We start from the raw sequence: 16,182 nt of genomic DNA on the forward strand, positions 1-16,182 counted from the left end.
TCTACCTCTCTGCCTCTTGTTTTTTCAATGGCTGAAGACGATATCTAGAGGGCAGGTTGGCAGATGGCTGATATAATGCTGATACATATACCATTTCACTGTATTAGTTCCAAGGCTTCAAAAAATGTCAGCTTTCACTGCAGTGTTTTCCTAATCGTATTCTTTTCTCCTTTTTGCAGGTGATAGCATCAGTGCCAACAAATCAGTTGAAGTGTCTGAAGGAAGCGGGCCATGGGCCGGCTCCAGATGAGATGATGGATGAAGAGCTCGCTGAGGATGAGGAGGAGATTGATTACGCAGAGAGAGAACTGAGAAGAGGACAGATCCTGTGGTTCAGAGGACTCAACCGAATCCAAACTCAGGTGACGTTCATTCTCTCTGTCAATTTCTTTCAGTTTTAACTTTTATTTTTATTTGTTTCTGACAGGGACAGCTGTTCCTGCATAGACACATATTGCCTTAAAATATACCATATGCCTTCTGTGCCACATGCTCCAGTCTGTGCACTAAGAGTTTTTTAACTTTACTTTCATCATAACTCAAACATATTTTTTTCTTTCTTCACCAGCCTTTATAAATTGACAAATGATTAATACTGAATGCATTTTCAATGTTCTTTGTAACTTCTCTCTCACCCTCACTTCATCCTTTATTCTATGTGCTGCTTGATCACTCCTGTTTGATTTCTTCTACTTGCATCTCCATGTACAGTATTATGTCACAATTTGGTAACTATTATTGCCCTTTGTGAATTTTTTAATATTATCACTCTTTGCATAAGAGACCAATGCTTGGAAAGTGAGGTCTCACACTTTTAAGGCATGAAACATACTCTATGCAAGTATGAGAACGCAAACGCCTCTAGCTACGCAAGTTAATGTGTCCGAAATGTGTCAGAGCGCAATTAATAACGCAATGTAAGTACACGTCTCCTTTTCGGTGTTTTGCAAGCTTGAATTCATGTGTTGTTGCTTTCCGGAACTGGATCAGAGCGCAATAAATAATGTAATGCAAGTAGGCATTGCATTGTCAGTGTCGCGCAAACTTGTTTTATACGTCGCTGCTTTCCGAAATGTGTCAAAGCACAGTTAATAACACAACACAAGTACCCATTGCAATCTCAGTGTTATGCAAGCTTGATTTTGTGCATTTTTTCATAATTCTTTACACAGTGCAATTCGTAACACAAACGTGCTGCAGTAGGCTTAAGGCTGATTTATACTTCTGCTTTGAACCTAATGTGTTGGTTTGTATTTATAGTTCTACGTTGATGTGTCTGAGTACACAGCCAAAATGCTAACTATATGTTTCATAAATAAACAAAAGCAATGCAAGCAATGTAATTTCTGGATTCAAAAGTATTTATTAATTTATTATAGCATCAAAAATGAGTTCAAAGTATGTGAACATGCTGAAATGTACTGTAGGTACATATTTATTATACATGTTGCCTACATTGCAGGCAGAAAATAAATGAGGAAATGACAGTATTTTGGCATACTTTTGATGTTTTGTGATGAAAATGAACTTGTCAAATTAATTAGGCTAATAACTACTCGCCTCTACGATATAACTACTATGGGCAGTGTTTTAAAGACTTTACAATGCATATAGGCAATATAACCAATTCTTACCAGGTGCTTTTTATTTTGCTGACACAGAAGTATTCTGTTTCCATAACTTATGAAATATGATTATTTACTGTACAAACTGTCAATCATACAGTAAAATCATTGTGCCGAGTAGAATACAAAACATATTATTTCACTCACATATCAAATTAATATCAAGTAAAGGCCAGGAGAAAAAAGTTTTTAGAGTTTATAAGCTGTAAACAGATATATTTGGTTGCGTTTCACTTGTAACTTCATGAAATTCAAACAGAATAAAAAAATACAATGTAATGTAATGCATAGATATGAAAATAAACCAGGATAAAATGCGAAGCTACCTCAGACATCCCTCACCTTGAGCGTCACAATCTGCATCTGAGTATTTGATTGATAGATTTAGCAGACAGGAGGGAGAGCATGTGCTGAAGAATGAGCATTCTGGGTAGGGTTTGGGGATATAAGGGTAAGGCTGCACCAGCTTTGTGTAAAGTCTCATTTAAGTTGGGATGTAAAGTTCAAACTAAAAGCTTAGTAACTTTATAACGAAGTCGGTACGCATGACTTAGCTAGTAGGTCGTGAGCCCTTTGTAAGTGTAAAGCAATGTGCAGTCGCATAATATGATGCTATTATGATCAATTTATTGATCCAGCAGCCTTCAAATTTGTAAACAGAAGTGTTGAAAAGCAATGCATTTCAGGTTAATTTTGTTGCTGTTGATGTGCAACCATTTTGTCTTACGTAATTTTGTTTTTGTTTTTTGTCACTAAGGTAGGCTAATCTATTCGGTCATAGTTTACTATTTGGCTCACACTCAAACAAGCTGTCCGACAGTGTTTGATAGCCAGCTGCAACAGGTAAAGGACTCTGCACGATGAGGGAGGAGTGTAGTTCCTGTAAGGAGGAGTTGAATGGCTTACGAAGGGGAATTGCGCAATGACATGACTACTAAAAGAAGATTAGAGCTAAATTTGTTATTTTCATAGCTGTAATCTCTAATTCATTGGTTTTACATCAAGATTATATGTCATTCATATGACATGAACATCAGGCAGGCGTCAGCCTTTAATTAAGCCCAGAACTTAAGATCTGTGAAGAGGATGTGTGCCAGGTCTTCCCTAAAGAAAAGACAAGGAAAGCACAGGGCCAAGATGGTGTTTCACCCACTTGTCTAAAATCCTGTGCTGACCAGCTGGCCCCCATCTTCACACAGATCTTCAACAGATCACTGGAGCAGTGTGAAGTTCTCTGCTGCTTCAAATGCTCCACCATTATCACTGTCCCAAAGATACCCAAAATCACAGGACTTAATGACTACAGACCCATCGCTCTGACATCTGTGGTCATGAAGTCATTTGAGAGACTGGTGTTGGCCCACCTGAAGGACATCACTGGACCCTTTCTGGATCCCCTTCAATTTGCTTATCGAGCAAACAGGTCTGTGGATGATGCAGTCAATATAGGATTGCATCATATCCTGCAACATCTGGACAGACCAGGGACATATGCAAGGATCCTTTTTGTGGACTTCAGTTCGGCCTTCAACACCATCATCCCAGCTATTCTCCGGACTAAATTAACTCAACTCTCTGTTCCCATCTCTATCTGCCAGTGGATCACAAGCTTTCTGACAGATAGGCAGCAGTTAGTGGTACTGGGGAAATTCACTTCCAGCACCTGTATGATCAGCACTGGTGCCCCCCAGGGATGTGTGCTCTCCCCACTAATCTTCTCCCTGTACACAAATGACTGTACCAACAAGGACCCCTCTGTCAAGCTCCTTAAGTTTACAGACGACACTAATGTCATCGGCCTCATCCAGAATGACAATGAGTCTGCATAAAGAAGGGAGGTTGAACAGCTGGCTGTCTGGTGCAGTCAAAACAATCTGGAGCTGAACATGCTCAAAACAGTGGAGACTTTAAGAGGAACACCACAGCACTGACCCCCCTCACCATTCTGAACAGCACTGTGGCAGCAGTGGAGTCAGTCAGGTTCCTGGGCTCTACCATCTCACAGGAACTGAAGTGGGAGACTCACATTGACTCCATTGTGAAAAAGGCCCAGCAGAGGTTGTACTTCCTTCGCCAGTTGAGGAAGTTCAACCTGCCACAGGCACTGCTGATATAGTTCTACTCAAAAGCCATTAAGTCTGTCCTCTGCACTTCAGTAACTGTCTGGTTTGGTTCAGAAGACTACAAAGGACAGTTCAGATTGCTGAGCGGATTATTGGTTGCCCCCTGCCCTCCCTTCAGGAACTGTACACTTCTAGATTGAGGAAAAGGGCTGGAAAAAATCACTCTGGACCCCACGCAACCAGCCCACTACATTGTTGAACTGTTGCCTTCTGGACGGCACTACAGAGCACTGAGCACCAGAACCGTCAGACACAAGAACAGTTTTTTCCCTCAGGCTATCCATCTCTTGTTAAAAGTTAATAGTTAAAACTGCCCCATTGAGCAATAATTATGTGCAATACACAGCTTATTCTGTTTATATTTATCCAACATATCCTACCTCTTCTACCATTACATTTCCTTGCACTATCTGTATATAACAGATTTGTATTTGTACATACGTAAATCTATCTATCTATCTATCTATATATATATATATATATATATATATATATGGTCTTATTGTGTATTTCTATATATACACTTATATTTTGTATTCGCTTATTTTATTTTTTTTATTATCTCTGTCTTGTTGTTCTATTGTTTGTGCACTGGAAGCTTCTGTCACCAAGACAAATTCCTTGTGTGTGTAAGCATACTTGGTAATAAAGCTCATTCTGGTTCTGATAAATTAACATCATTCACAGCCTCACCGTTGCCCGAGGCCCCACTTTGACAGGGGTCCCAAGCAATTGCTTGGTTTGCTTGTCCTCTAGCTTCGCCTCTGCCCCCATCTTTCATTGGACAAACCCATGCCATTTTTTGAGCCAAAGTTATGGGGTGGTCAAATGTTTTGAAAGTGCCATAAGCATTTGCATCTCCGTATTTGCGTATGCATGTATGTTTCTGGCCTAAAAGATTAAACATCGGATGGTTGGCATGCACATTTGCAAGTTATAAAATCCTGCTTTTCCTTAAACACGTCAGTCCCCAATCATCCCACCTGTGTTAAACCACAGTCCCATTCATTTCATGAAGCTCATTCGCCTGTCTGTGTGATGTCCTTCTCTCTCTCTCCTGCAGATGGAGGTAGTGAGTACCTTCAAGAGAAGTGGTTCCTTTCAGGGTGCAGTGCGACGTCGCTCCTCAGTGCTCAGCCAACTCCATGACGTAACCAATAATTCTACTCCCTCTCACGTAGTTCTCTCCACTGCCAATGCAACTGGTGCCCCCGGGAGTGAGTCCTTACATTCCGTTAATGGCACCTCATAGAGCCTGTGTACTCAGACGGCTAGCCTACACACACACACACACACACACACACACACACACACACACACACACACACGTGCATTGTTGCCTGCCTTCAAATGCAACTAGTCTGCTGAATGTTAAGTGTGTGTCAGAAAGTGAGAGCAGATTATCATCTGAGCATCTGCCTCATCTCTCTACATGTACATTTTCAGTTTGTTTTTGCTTATTTGTTTGTGACAGTTCTTTCTTTCTCGCTACCTCATTACTTATTTCTTGGTTTTGCTGTTTATTCTGGCTTGTTGCTGCCTACAATAAGGCTGTTTTTTATTTTCTTGTTTCCTTTTATTTGGAATCACCCTTTGCTTGATTTGCCAATAATTCACACTCAAATCAATTTTGCCATGAAGGGCTACCAGAATTTCAACTGAAAGAGCCAAACAAGAATTTAACTGAAACTAAACTGGAAATGTTTCATCTGATGCTAAATTCAACACTGACAACATGGGTACAACGAAATAAAGGTTTAACATTGTGAATTCAAAGACTGTTGTAAACCTGCGAGTATAAGCCCATATTAGTCTTTATAGTGCTAACTTTTGTTTTCCATCCTGTTCAGGAATAAAAGCATACTTGATGCCTTCCATGTTTTTTTTTGTTTTTGTTTGTTTGTAACTGTCTTTGCAAGCTTTGTTCAGATTTTCCTCTCTCTCTTTATAGGTTTTGCGTTACAACCCGCTAAACTGTCATCAAATGTCTTAACCTTTTGCCCATTTTGCTTCTTAAAAGATTAAAAACGTTATTGTCACTTTCAATTTGGACTAATTCAATCACAGACAGCGATTTGTTTATTAGGATAATGTACCAAATATAACATCAACATTGGCCCCCCCCCAGGTGCCAGAAGTGACTTTCTGTGGTTTAAAGAATCATCAGCCTCTTAGTGTTTCCAAATCTCTTCAAAGAGACAACAGAGCATTAGCCAGCTGGAAACCCCCTTGATTTCATTATCACTTCTACTTCACTGTTAATATTTAGTTCCTTTTTTATGAACAATTTATGAAAGTACAAGTTTACTTTCTGTTCTCCCCTTTTTCTTGTTTTCCCTAAACAGACGTTTTTTAGTGTCTTATCCTGTCCTGTCTCACAGTGTATTTTTTCCCCCGGTTTCTTTCCTCTCTAAATATTGTTTGTCTTCATATTCATTTGTCTTCTAGCATTTTGTGCTATGTTTTATCTTGTCTTATTTTGTGTTATGTGTTAGCTATGAAATACAACAGAGCAGGAAAAGATTCAGTTAAATAATTTAAATGATCAGTTCACCGAAAAATGAAAATTCCCTCATGTCATGTAACAACCTGTATGACTTTTGTTGTTCCGTGGGAAACAAAAGTAGAAATTTTGAATAATAACTGGTCCATATACAATTACAATGAATAAGGACTTGAGCTTTCAAGCTTTAAAAATGATGCAAAAGCCCCATAAAAGCATTATAAAGTGTAATGCTTTTATTAAACTTTTATGGTACTCTCGTGTCATTTTTTAAGTTAGAAGGCTTCAGTTCGCATGGGGACTAATTTCATGGAAAAGGAAAAGAAATAGAGCGAGGCAAGTTTGGAAGTGTGGTGAGTAAAAGATGACAGAATTTCAATTTTTGGATCTACTGTTCTTTTACTGTAAGTTAAAGTCATTATTTATGTTCTTTACACACACTGGTACAGCATTTTTATTTACAGTTTTAAAACAATAATGTATAGCTACATCGGTCATGTTGCATAGTAGAGAGGTGTAGTAGAGAGGCTGCCTCTCAAAAGCTTTTGTTGTGTAATCATGATACAACAAGAGAGTACATTCTAATGATGACTTTGTGCTGTAGGTTTCGAACTCCATCCATCAAATGTCTGTCTTTCATATCCCTTCTCTTGCCTTCTGTCTGTCATGAGGAGTTTTGATGTGATGTGTTTGGAGCAGAGCTATTCAAACACAATCCCTTTTCTGTTTTTCCATCCAGTGCCTGAATTAGACTAGTCAATTAGACACTACAGAGAATTACAGTTAATTCACAATGTTTATTTAGCTTTCATCTTTGATAAAATGCCATTAAGATTTCTGGGCCTTATACTCGAAAGTTTACAATGTGCTGTGTAGCAAAGAAAACGGCTTTAAATTCAGCAGTGACCACAATAAATGGCTCTTTGGAAAAACAAAGCCGCATAAATGCTTGAATTGTTGTGTCCATGTTGTGAAGTCCCCTCCCTATGTCAGTCACATTGCTTTGTGGTCATTCCTAGGTGTGGTTTGGCTGTGCATGTAGATTGCGGAGAGCGGAAAAACGCCATGGCCTCCCTGGCCAATGAATGTGACAGTCCAGCATGCATGGTCATACACACAAACATGTGTTTTTTTAAGAATGAAGATTAATTTTCACCATGGCCGCTGTTTAATTACAAAAGGATCAAGAATGTCGGAAATGGAATATGGACCATTTTGATTGATGTTTTTATTTTTATTTTTTCTACATGCATGCCATGCATGAAAGGGAAAAGAAAACTTGAATTATTGTGCATGGGAGAGAAGTCCCATTTAATGTGTTCATACTTTTGAGGGCATAGAGCGTTTGTATTTCCTTTTCAAAAATAGAAACAAGATGTTTTAAATGTCCTCGTATTAGAGTTAACTAATATAATCAGACACTTTGCTTTACTTTAATCTTAATTTATTTATTTTTTTCATTTATTTATCAAAAGTGATTTTTTCACCTTTAAAAAGGCTTAATGTCCTAAGATGTAACAAATAGAATGAATGTAACAAATAGAAACACTGATTATGTCAGAACAATAAATAATAATGCTTACAGTCACTAATGCAATCTGTTTTTTCAAGACTGTTTAATCTGAAATACAGAGTTTGTCAACACCAACAGTATGTCAATATGCATGTCTTTCACGTATTTTTTTGTGTTTGTGCTCTGTGCACAGCTGTGTTTAGTGTAAACCACTTTTATGTTTCAAAGGGTGTTTTTTTAAATCTGTGGTCTGTTTACAGTGTGTACTGTTTGTGTTTGTACCACATGGTGTTGTGTGCCTTTGTTGGTGTTTGTTATTGTTTGTTTGCATGCATTTTTTTTTAAGTGTAGTGTTCTTTGAATTTGAAACTCCTGGTATTGAACTGGCAACAGTGAAAGTTGTAATTCTGTTATTGGAATTAACAGATGTGTCTTTTAGTTAGTTTCTATTTGTTTATTGCTCACTAATTTGACATACCATTCTGCTCATATTGATGAGAGTCTAATAACGGAGTAACGGATTCCAAATCATCATAAGTACCAAAATAAGCTAAAATTTGTGTGCGATGTGTATCATTCATTACATTCACAAATATATAATGAAAAACAGACAGGGGGCTAAGGCTGCTTTGACAGACCATTTTGAAAATATTCATGGTAACCTTTTGTTTTAGTAGAACGATTTGTGTTTGCTGTTTTGTGTTAGCTTGACCTCTTTCATGAATTTTCCTTGACCATTTCACCTCTTGTAATTACAAGTTGGATTTCAATTTTTATTCTTGGCATCATTCTATAGAGGTCTATAGAATGGCTGTGGAATTTCTCAACTTTCAGTTTTTTTTTCTTTTTTTTTCTTGAAAGGCCCACTGCACCAAAGGCCTTCATGATAATGAACTTTCAGCTCTGGCTGGTGAACCTGCTCATAGAGTACAAGTAATCTCAAAAAGGGGGACTAAATTCTCTCCACCTCTCTGCCCCTTTTGATCCCTCCATTTTCTTTCCCTTTGACATTTCCTACCCTGCACCCTTAATGTATAGATCCGGGTGGTGAAAGCTTTCCGTAGCTCCCTCTACGACGGCATCGAGCGGCCGGAATCGCGGAACTCCATTCATGACTTCCAGGCGCACCCTGAGTTCATCATCACAGACTCCGTCCACAATATCCCCCTGATCGACGAGACGGATGTGGACGACGAATCGGAGCATTCCAACCATAACCATGTGCGTGTGGCACTTCGTCACCCCGCCCCTCACTCTCAGTCGCCTCCAAGACCCCCGCGATCCCGTTACCCGACCCGTCCGCTGCGGCAGCAGAGTCTGCCCGTGACCCTCAACTGCAACAACAATGCCACAGAGAGCCGTGTCTTCCTCGGCTCCAACGACAACGGGGTGGCGCACATCTCCACCTGCCCCGCTAGCCCTCTGCACAGCTTGGAGACATGTCTCTAATGGAGGTCGTGACTGTCAACTGATAAATCCTAGTTTGAGACGGACAAGTAGGGACCAGTTTTAGGAAAAAATGATGATAAATGCGTTATGGACTGGCAGAGAAACGTATAGGATGTTTCTGTACCTAATCTGTGTTCCTGTAACTATAATTTTGAACCAGATTCACTGCTTCAAAATATTTCAGTGGTTCTTTACAGTAGCTATATTGTGTTACCCAAAGACAATCCCACTCTGCATGAAAGTGACCGATTATGTTCTCTTATGTTGCACAAGTAGAAATACCTGAAACGGCAAGGTGGAAGATACGCGTGGACTCTGCACTGAAGACTAGAGATTTTGAAGACTGTGAGCCTAATGAAAGTGTAAAAAAAAAAAAGGAAATATTTATTTGAGGATCACTCTTTTCGCCTTTTAATTAATAACATTATTGTTCCAATTATTTAAGTGGTTATATTTCTGCTAAAACTATGACAATTAATACTACAGTTAGGCTACTGTACTCCAGTCAAGATACTTCATTGTTTAGCTTTATATAACTAAGTATGTTTGTATGTATGACGTAAGTCTGTACGTATGTTTGTGTATTTGTTTGTTTGCTGTTGTTAAAATCCGTGTCTATGTTCTCATTGGTTCCACATGTGCCCCTTTCTCTGTTTCTGTGTTAGAGTGTGATGTGCACGTCCAATTAAAGGAGAAAAAGAAAAGATTATATTAAGGAACATATATCAGCAACATAAATAAAATAAAATCTAACCATTACTTTATTTCGTCAATGCAACACAAAAGATGTTAGGCAGAATAGTAATCACCATTCACTTTTTTAGGCAAGAAAAGATGCAATGAAAGTGAAGGGCGATTGAGACAGTCAGTCCCTAACGTTCTGCCTAACATCCCTCTTTTTGTGTTCTACAGAAGAAAGAAAGTCATATGGGTTTTGAACAACATGTGGGTGAGTAAATGACAGACTTTCCATTTTTGGGCGAACTAATGGTCTTTAAAGAGCATCTCACCAGTTTCTGAAAAGCCCAGATTCACAGTTCAAAAAGGGAAAAGATTCTCACATTTGTCTTGTTAGAAGCCTCTCCCCTAGTTTCAAAAGTGAAAATTGTTCTCATGTTTGCCAAGATACCAATGTCTGCAATCAAAAGTCAGAGATACGAACTCAAACATCTGTCATCAAATTCTTCTTAATTATCCCAAGCTTTAAAAAGAGCACTTCTGAGCAATAACATTTTTTCCTCTGGGATTTACAAGATAATATATATATATATATATATATATATATATATATATATATATATATATATATATATATATAATATTATACATTGTAATTATGAAAATAAAATGTAATAAACTTTAATATATCAGTTCAATTATAATCAGTTTCATATGTGCAAGTTCATGCACTTGCTCAGTCACAAGCTCAGTATCATCCTGTCAATGAAGCAGATCAAGCCTTCAAAGGAGAGTCAAATATGGTAAAATATCAAAAAGGGTCAACAAATAAATTAATACATGCCTTTCACACACCTGGGCAAGTGTTGGGTAAGTTACTTTAAAAAAAAAAAAAGCAATCCACTACTGATTACTAATTACTTTTAGGAAATTGTAATTAAGTTACTTTACTAATTACTTCATCTGGAAAGTAATTATATTACTAATTACTTTGAAGTTACTTTCTGTGGAAAAAACTAAAACAAATGTGACACTAATAGCTCTTTTAGTACTTTAATATTGACTGAAATATTAACCAAATTACAGCAATATGACAAAGACAGCAACTTGGCTAAAGAGATCCAGTGCATTTCAAAAATGCAACTTAACATTCTTATCTCAAATATGCTGTAGTAGTATCTTCAGGTGTGTGTGTGTGTGTGTCCGCTATCTACAATCTTCTTAGCTGTGTGTGGCATGTATGTGAACAGTATGCTTGTTTACGTGTGTTTGTGTGAGACAGAAAAAGAATACTAATGAACTGAAACCATTTCTGAAAGCCCATTTGCAGTCAGCTTTGATATTAAAACTATTGTGTATTTGAATGCTTGTTGTTTCTTTTCGGTGTGAATATACAGGTTTGCTTGTGTGTTGCCTCATGCATGTCTATTTGTGTGTGTACATTACAGCGAGTGGATTATCTCCCTGCTTGTGCTCGGACGAATTGAGTATCCTTCATCACCTGTGCATCTGTAAGGCTATAGCATTGTGTTTGTGTTTAATAGTGTATAGTACATAAAGAACATAAAAAGCCGTCTGATTAGCGCAAATGTTTCTACCTTGTGAGCGATATATTCCTCTGTCAGACGGGAACAAGCGCTGTTTTCCATATACACCAGAAACCGATCCCGTCTCCTCCCGTAGCAGCTGCAAAGGGACACCCGAGGGAGGAGCGTGAGGATGGGGTAGAGCGCGGAAGTTTGAGTAGGATTTGTCGCTGGCCTAGCCTCGCGTTCCTCTCTTCTCCAGCCAGGGCTGGGAGCATGCTGATACATACAGAGCTCGCTGAGGGGCCGTTTACACGACAACGTTTTCAACTAAAAACTGAAAACTTTTTATGCGTTTTGGCTGTTCGTTTACAAGACAACGGCGTTTTGCGGCCTGAAAACGCAAATTTTTGAAAACGGGTTTCAAAGTGCAAGTTTTTGAAAACGATGCCGTCATCGTCTCCGTGTAAACGTACAAAAACGCGAATTTGTGAAAACGATGACGTCATGCGCACGCGTATTACGTGTTCAGTCTATAGGCATGCGCGAGTACTTAAAAACCACGCGCGAGACATTAAAAACTACAGTGGCGGACTACAGAACTGTGTTTGTGCTGCTCAAGATTTTTAATTTATTGACGCTTCTCCAGCAAAGTGTAGATTTACTGCATTACTACTACGACTAGCGATCGCCATCTTCATTGTTTGTATTCACCGCTCTGTGGAAGAATGCTTATGTGTGCAGGCGCGTAGTGTTTCTTTACAAAATGATATTGCCGACTACTGGCCTGCATAATACAGTGTATTTAGTCGTTTTTGCGGATCCATGTGAACGGGGATCGTTTTGACAACGTTGTCGTCTGTATGCGAAACTTTACCGTTTTTAGTACATCACTGTCGTGTAAACATACCCTTGTGAATGCATGAAAATTTGAAACGCTTCACTTTCGTTTTCAATTTGAATAAACAACTACATTCTACTGCGTCCATAGTAACACAGTTCACACATCTGCCACCGCCTCGATACATGTCCTCAATGCCATGGTGGTTTGTTAGAGCACATGCTCATTAGCTGACACAGCAACACATAACAGTACCAACATAGGAATGTAAAACATTTTAAAATGCATTCTACTTAATATTATTGTTTTAGCAATAAATGTGTAATCCAAGTAATGTAATTTTACTCATGTCTGTAACTGTATTCAGATTGCTAAAATTTTAAAGTAACACCGTACATTACTTCGTTAACGCAAAATGTAATCAGATTACAGTAACGTGTTACACCCAACACTGCACCTGGGTGATTGCGGGCAGGTGCGTAGTAGACACACTTGGTGCATTGAGAAAAACAGAAAAACAAACACATAATCTGAGAAACGTTAAGACATTTTAGTCAGATTTTTTCAAATATCATATAGGAAAAGTTAATAAAATTCAGGAAATGTCTGTTGTGGGCTATATATCAAATAGTAATTCCAAACTATTTGTTGCAGACAGTAGTGTAGTCGAGGGCATACGCATGCATACGCCGTATGCCCACCTATCTTTCAAATGATTTTGCGTATGCCCACCTAAAATGAGTGATGATACGTATGTATGGCCACCAGAACAGCGAGGAGGCTTTTGACAGGTAACTTTTAATTATGTTGAGGTAATGCGTCAGCACCGTTGAGTGAATTGTGTACAGAGATTCTCTCAAAACCGTGCACGGAGCAGCGGGAGACGGGAGTGCTGAACTGAAGGCATGGGCAGAATTGACAGTTCAACTCAGCAAATCTACCAATAAGAATATTAGTTTTTGACGCAATCCTCGATAAATTCACAGTATGCCCACCTCTTCAGTCACTACTACACCACTGGTTGCAGATTCATATTTAAGCCTGACCAAGAATATTCCTACTCACCTTATCTCTGTATCCCGTTACACTTTGGCTCGCAGAATAAATGAATCGTGGCTGATTGCGATTACAAAGCACTGTTTTGTTTTCTGGTTTTCCTTTTGTTGGTGTTCTTCAATGTATAAAAAAAATCTTTGCTTTGTCAAGTGTAGTTAATTAACCATAGAAAGGAGAAAAGTCCTTCAAATCTCTTCAAATCATATGATAGCCTAATTGACTTGCATGCAAACTGTGAGGTGCATCTGTAATGTTTCCCTCTGTGATTTGAAGATACAGATGTATAAAGCATTTAGTTACTACACCTCTTTTATTAAATATTGCATTTTGAGATCTTATCAAAATGAAAAAAAAAAAAAAAAAAAAAAAAATATATATATATATATATATATATATATATATATATATATATATATATATATATATATATATATATATACAGGTGCTGGTCATATAATTAGAATATCATCAAAAAGTTGATTTATTTCACTAATTCCATTCAAAAAGTGAAACTTGTATATTATATTCATTCATTACACACAGATTGATATATTTCAAATGTTTATTTCTTTTAATTTTGATGATTATAACTGACAACTAAGGAAAATCCCAAATTCAGTATCTCAGAAAATTAGAATATTGTGAAAAGGTTCAATATTGAAGACACCTGGTGCCACACTCTAATCATTTAATTAACTCAAAACACCTTCAAAGGCCTTTAAATGGTCTCTCAGTCTAGTTCTGTATGCTACACAATCATGGGGAAGACTGCTGACTTGACAGTTGTCCAAAAGATGACCATTGACACGTTGCACAAGGAGGGCAAGACACAAAAGGTCATTGCAAAAGAGGCTGGCTGTTCACAGAGCTCTGTGTCCAAGTGCATTAATAGAGAGGCGAAGGGAAGGAAAAGATGTGGTAGAAAAAAGTGTACAAGCAATAGGGATAACCGCACCCTGGAGAGGATTGTGAAACAAAACCCATTCAAAAATGTGGGGGAGAACCACTACGCACAGACGTATGCAAGACATGGGTTTCAGCTGTCGCATTCCTTGTGTCAAGCCACTCTTGAACAACAGACAGCTTCTGAAGCGTCTCGCCTGGGCTAAAGACAAAAAGGACTGGACTGCTGCTGAGTGGTCCAAAGTTATGTTCTCTGATGAAAGTAAATTTTGCATTTCCTTTGGAAATCAGGGTCCCAGAGTCTGGAGGAAGAGAGGAGAGGCACACAATCCACGTTGCTTGAGGTCCAGTGTAAAGTTTCCACAGTCAGTGATGGTTTGGGGTGCCATGTCATCTGCTGGTGTTGGTCCACTGTGTTTTCTGAGGTCAACGCAGCCGTATACCAGGAAGTTTTAGAGCACTTCATGCTTCCTGCTGCTGACCAACTTTATGGAGATGCAGATTTCATTTTCCAACAGGACTTGGCACCTGCACACAGTGCCAAAGCAACCAGTATCTGGTTTAAGGACCATGGTATCCCTGTTCTTAATTGGCCAGCAAACTCGCCTGACCTTAACCCCATACAAAATCTATGGGGTATTGTGAAGAGGAAGATGCGATATGCCAGACCCAACAATGCAGAAGAGCTGAAGGCCACTATCAGAGCAACCTGGGCTCTCATAACACCTGAGCAGTGCCACAGACTGATCGACTCCATGCCACGCCGCATTGCTGCAGTAATTCAGGCAAAAGGAGCCCCAACTAAGTATTGAGTGCTGTACATGCTCATACTTTTCATGTTCATACTTTTCAGTTGGCCAAGATTTCTAAAAATCCTTTCTTTGTATTGGTCTTAAGTAATATTCTAATTTTCTGAGATACTGAATTTGGGATTTTCCTTAGTTGTCAGTTATAATCATCAAAATTAAAAGAAATAAACATTTGAAATATATCAGTCTGTGTGTAATGAATGAATATAATATACAAGTTTCACTTTTTGAATGGAATTAGTGAAATAAATCAACTTTTTGATGATATTCTAATTATATGACCAGCACCTGTGTGTGTGTGTGTGTATATATATATACTATGTGTGTATAATATATACACTGGCGGCCAAAAGTTTGGAATAATGTACAGATTTTGCTCTTATGGAAAGAAATTGGTACTTTTATTCACCAAAGTGGCATTCAGCTGATCACAATGTATAGTCAGGACATTAATAACATGAAAAATTACTATTACAATTAGATTTTTTTTTTTTTCAGAACTTCTTAAACTACAGAGTTCTAATCAATAAATCCTCCACGTGCAGCAATGACAGCTTTGCAGATCCTTGGCATTCTAGCTGTCAGTTTGTCCAGATACTCAGGTGACATTTCACCTCACGCTTCCTGTAGCACTTGCCATAGATGTGGCTTTGTCGGGCACTTCTCACGCACCTTACAGTCTAGCTGATCCCACAAAAGCTCAATGGGATTAAGATCCATAATGCTCTTTTCCAATTATCTGTTGTCCAATGTCTATTTCTTTGTCCACTCTAACATTTTCTTTTTTTTTTTTCTGTTTCAAAAGTGGCTTTTTCTGTGCAATTCTTCCCATAAGGCCTGCACCCCTAAATCTTCTCTTTACTGTTGTACATGAAACTGGTGTTGAGTGGGAAGAATTCAATGAAGCTGTCAGCTGAGGACATGTCAGGCGTCTATTGGTTGGTCCAGCACATCCCATAGATACTCAATCAGATTGAGATCTGGGGAATTTGGAGTCCAAGTCAACACCTTGAACACTTTGTCATGTTTCTCAAACCATTCCTGAAAGAGGCCACTGCCATCAGGGAATACTATTGCCATGAAGATGTGTACGTGGTCTGCAACAATCTTTAGTTGTTGGTATGTGTCAAAGTAACATATGTGGATGAATGCCTGG

General features: G+C 38.5%; 1 protein-coding gene across 4 annotated transcripts in view; it reads left to right on the plus strand.

Annotated features, from left to right (window-relative positions):
- LOC127424394 (plasma membrane calcium-transporting ATPase 3-like) overlaps nucleotides 1–9,972 on the plus strand; it is a 39,187-nt gene extending 29,215 nt beyond the window's left edge. For 2 of the 4 annotated variants that reach the window (XM_051669558.1, XM_051669555.1), the window contains 3 exons: nucleotides 180–362; nucleotides 4,812–4,898; nucleotides 8,803–9,972. In XM_051669558.1, the coding sequence (XP_051525518.1) occupies nucleotides 180–362; nucleotides 4,812–4,898; nucleotides 8,803–9,213 (681 nt within the window). In that variant the 3' untranslated portion in view covers nucleotides 9,214–9,972. Of the gene's footprint in view, nucleotides 1–179; nucleotides 363–4,811; nucleotides 4,966–8,802 lie in introns of all 4 variants that reach the window. The other 2 variants (XM_051669557.1, XM_051669556.1) reach the window with 2 other exon arrangements.
- The last annotated feature ends 6,210 nt before the right edge of the window (nucleotides 9,973–16,182 follow it).

The sequence above is a fragment of the Myxocyprinus asiaticus genome, chromosome 33 (assembly GCF_019703515.2).
Source record: "Myxocyprinus asiaticus isolate MX2 ecotype Aquarium Trade chromosome 33, UBuf_Myxa_2, whole genome shotgun sequence".
Classification (NCBI taxonomy): Eukaryota; Metazoa; Chordata; class Actinopteri; order Cypriniformes; family Catostomidae; genus Myxocyprinus; species Myxocyprinus asiaticus.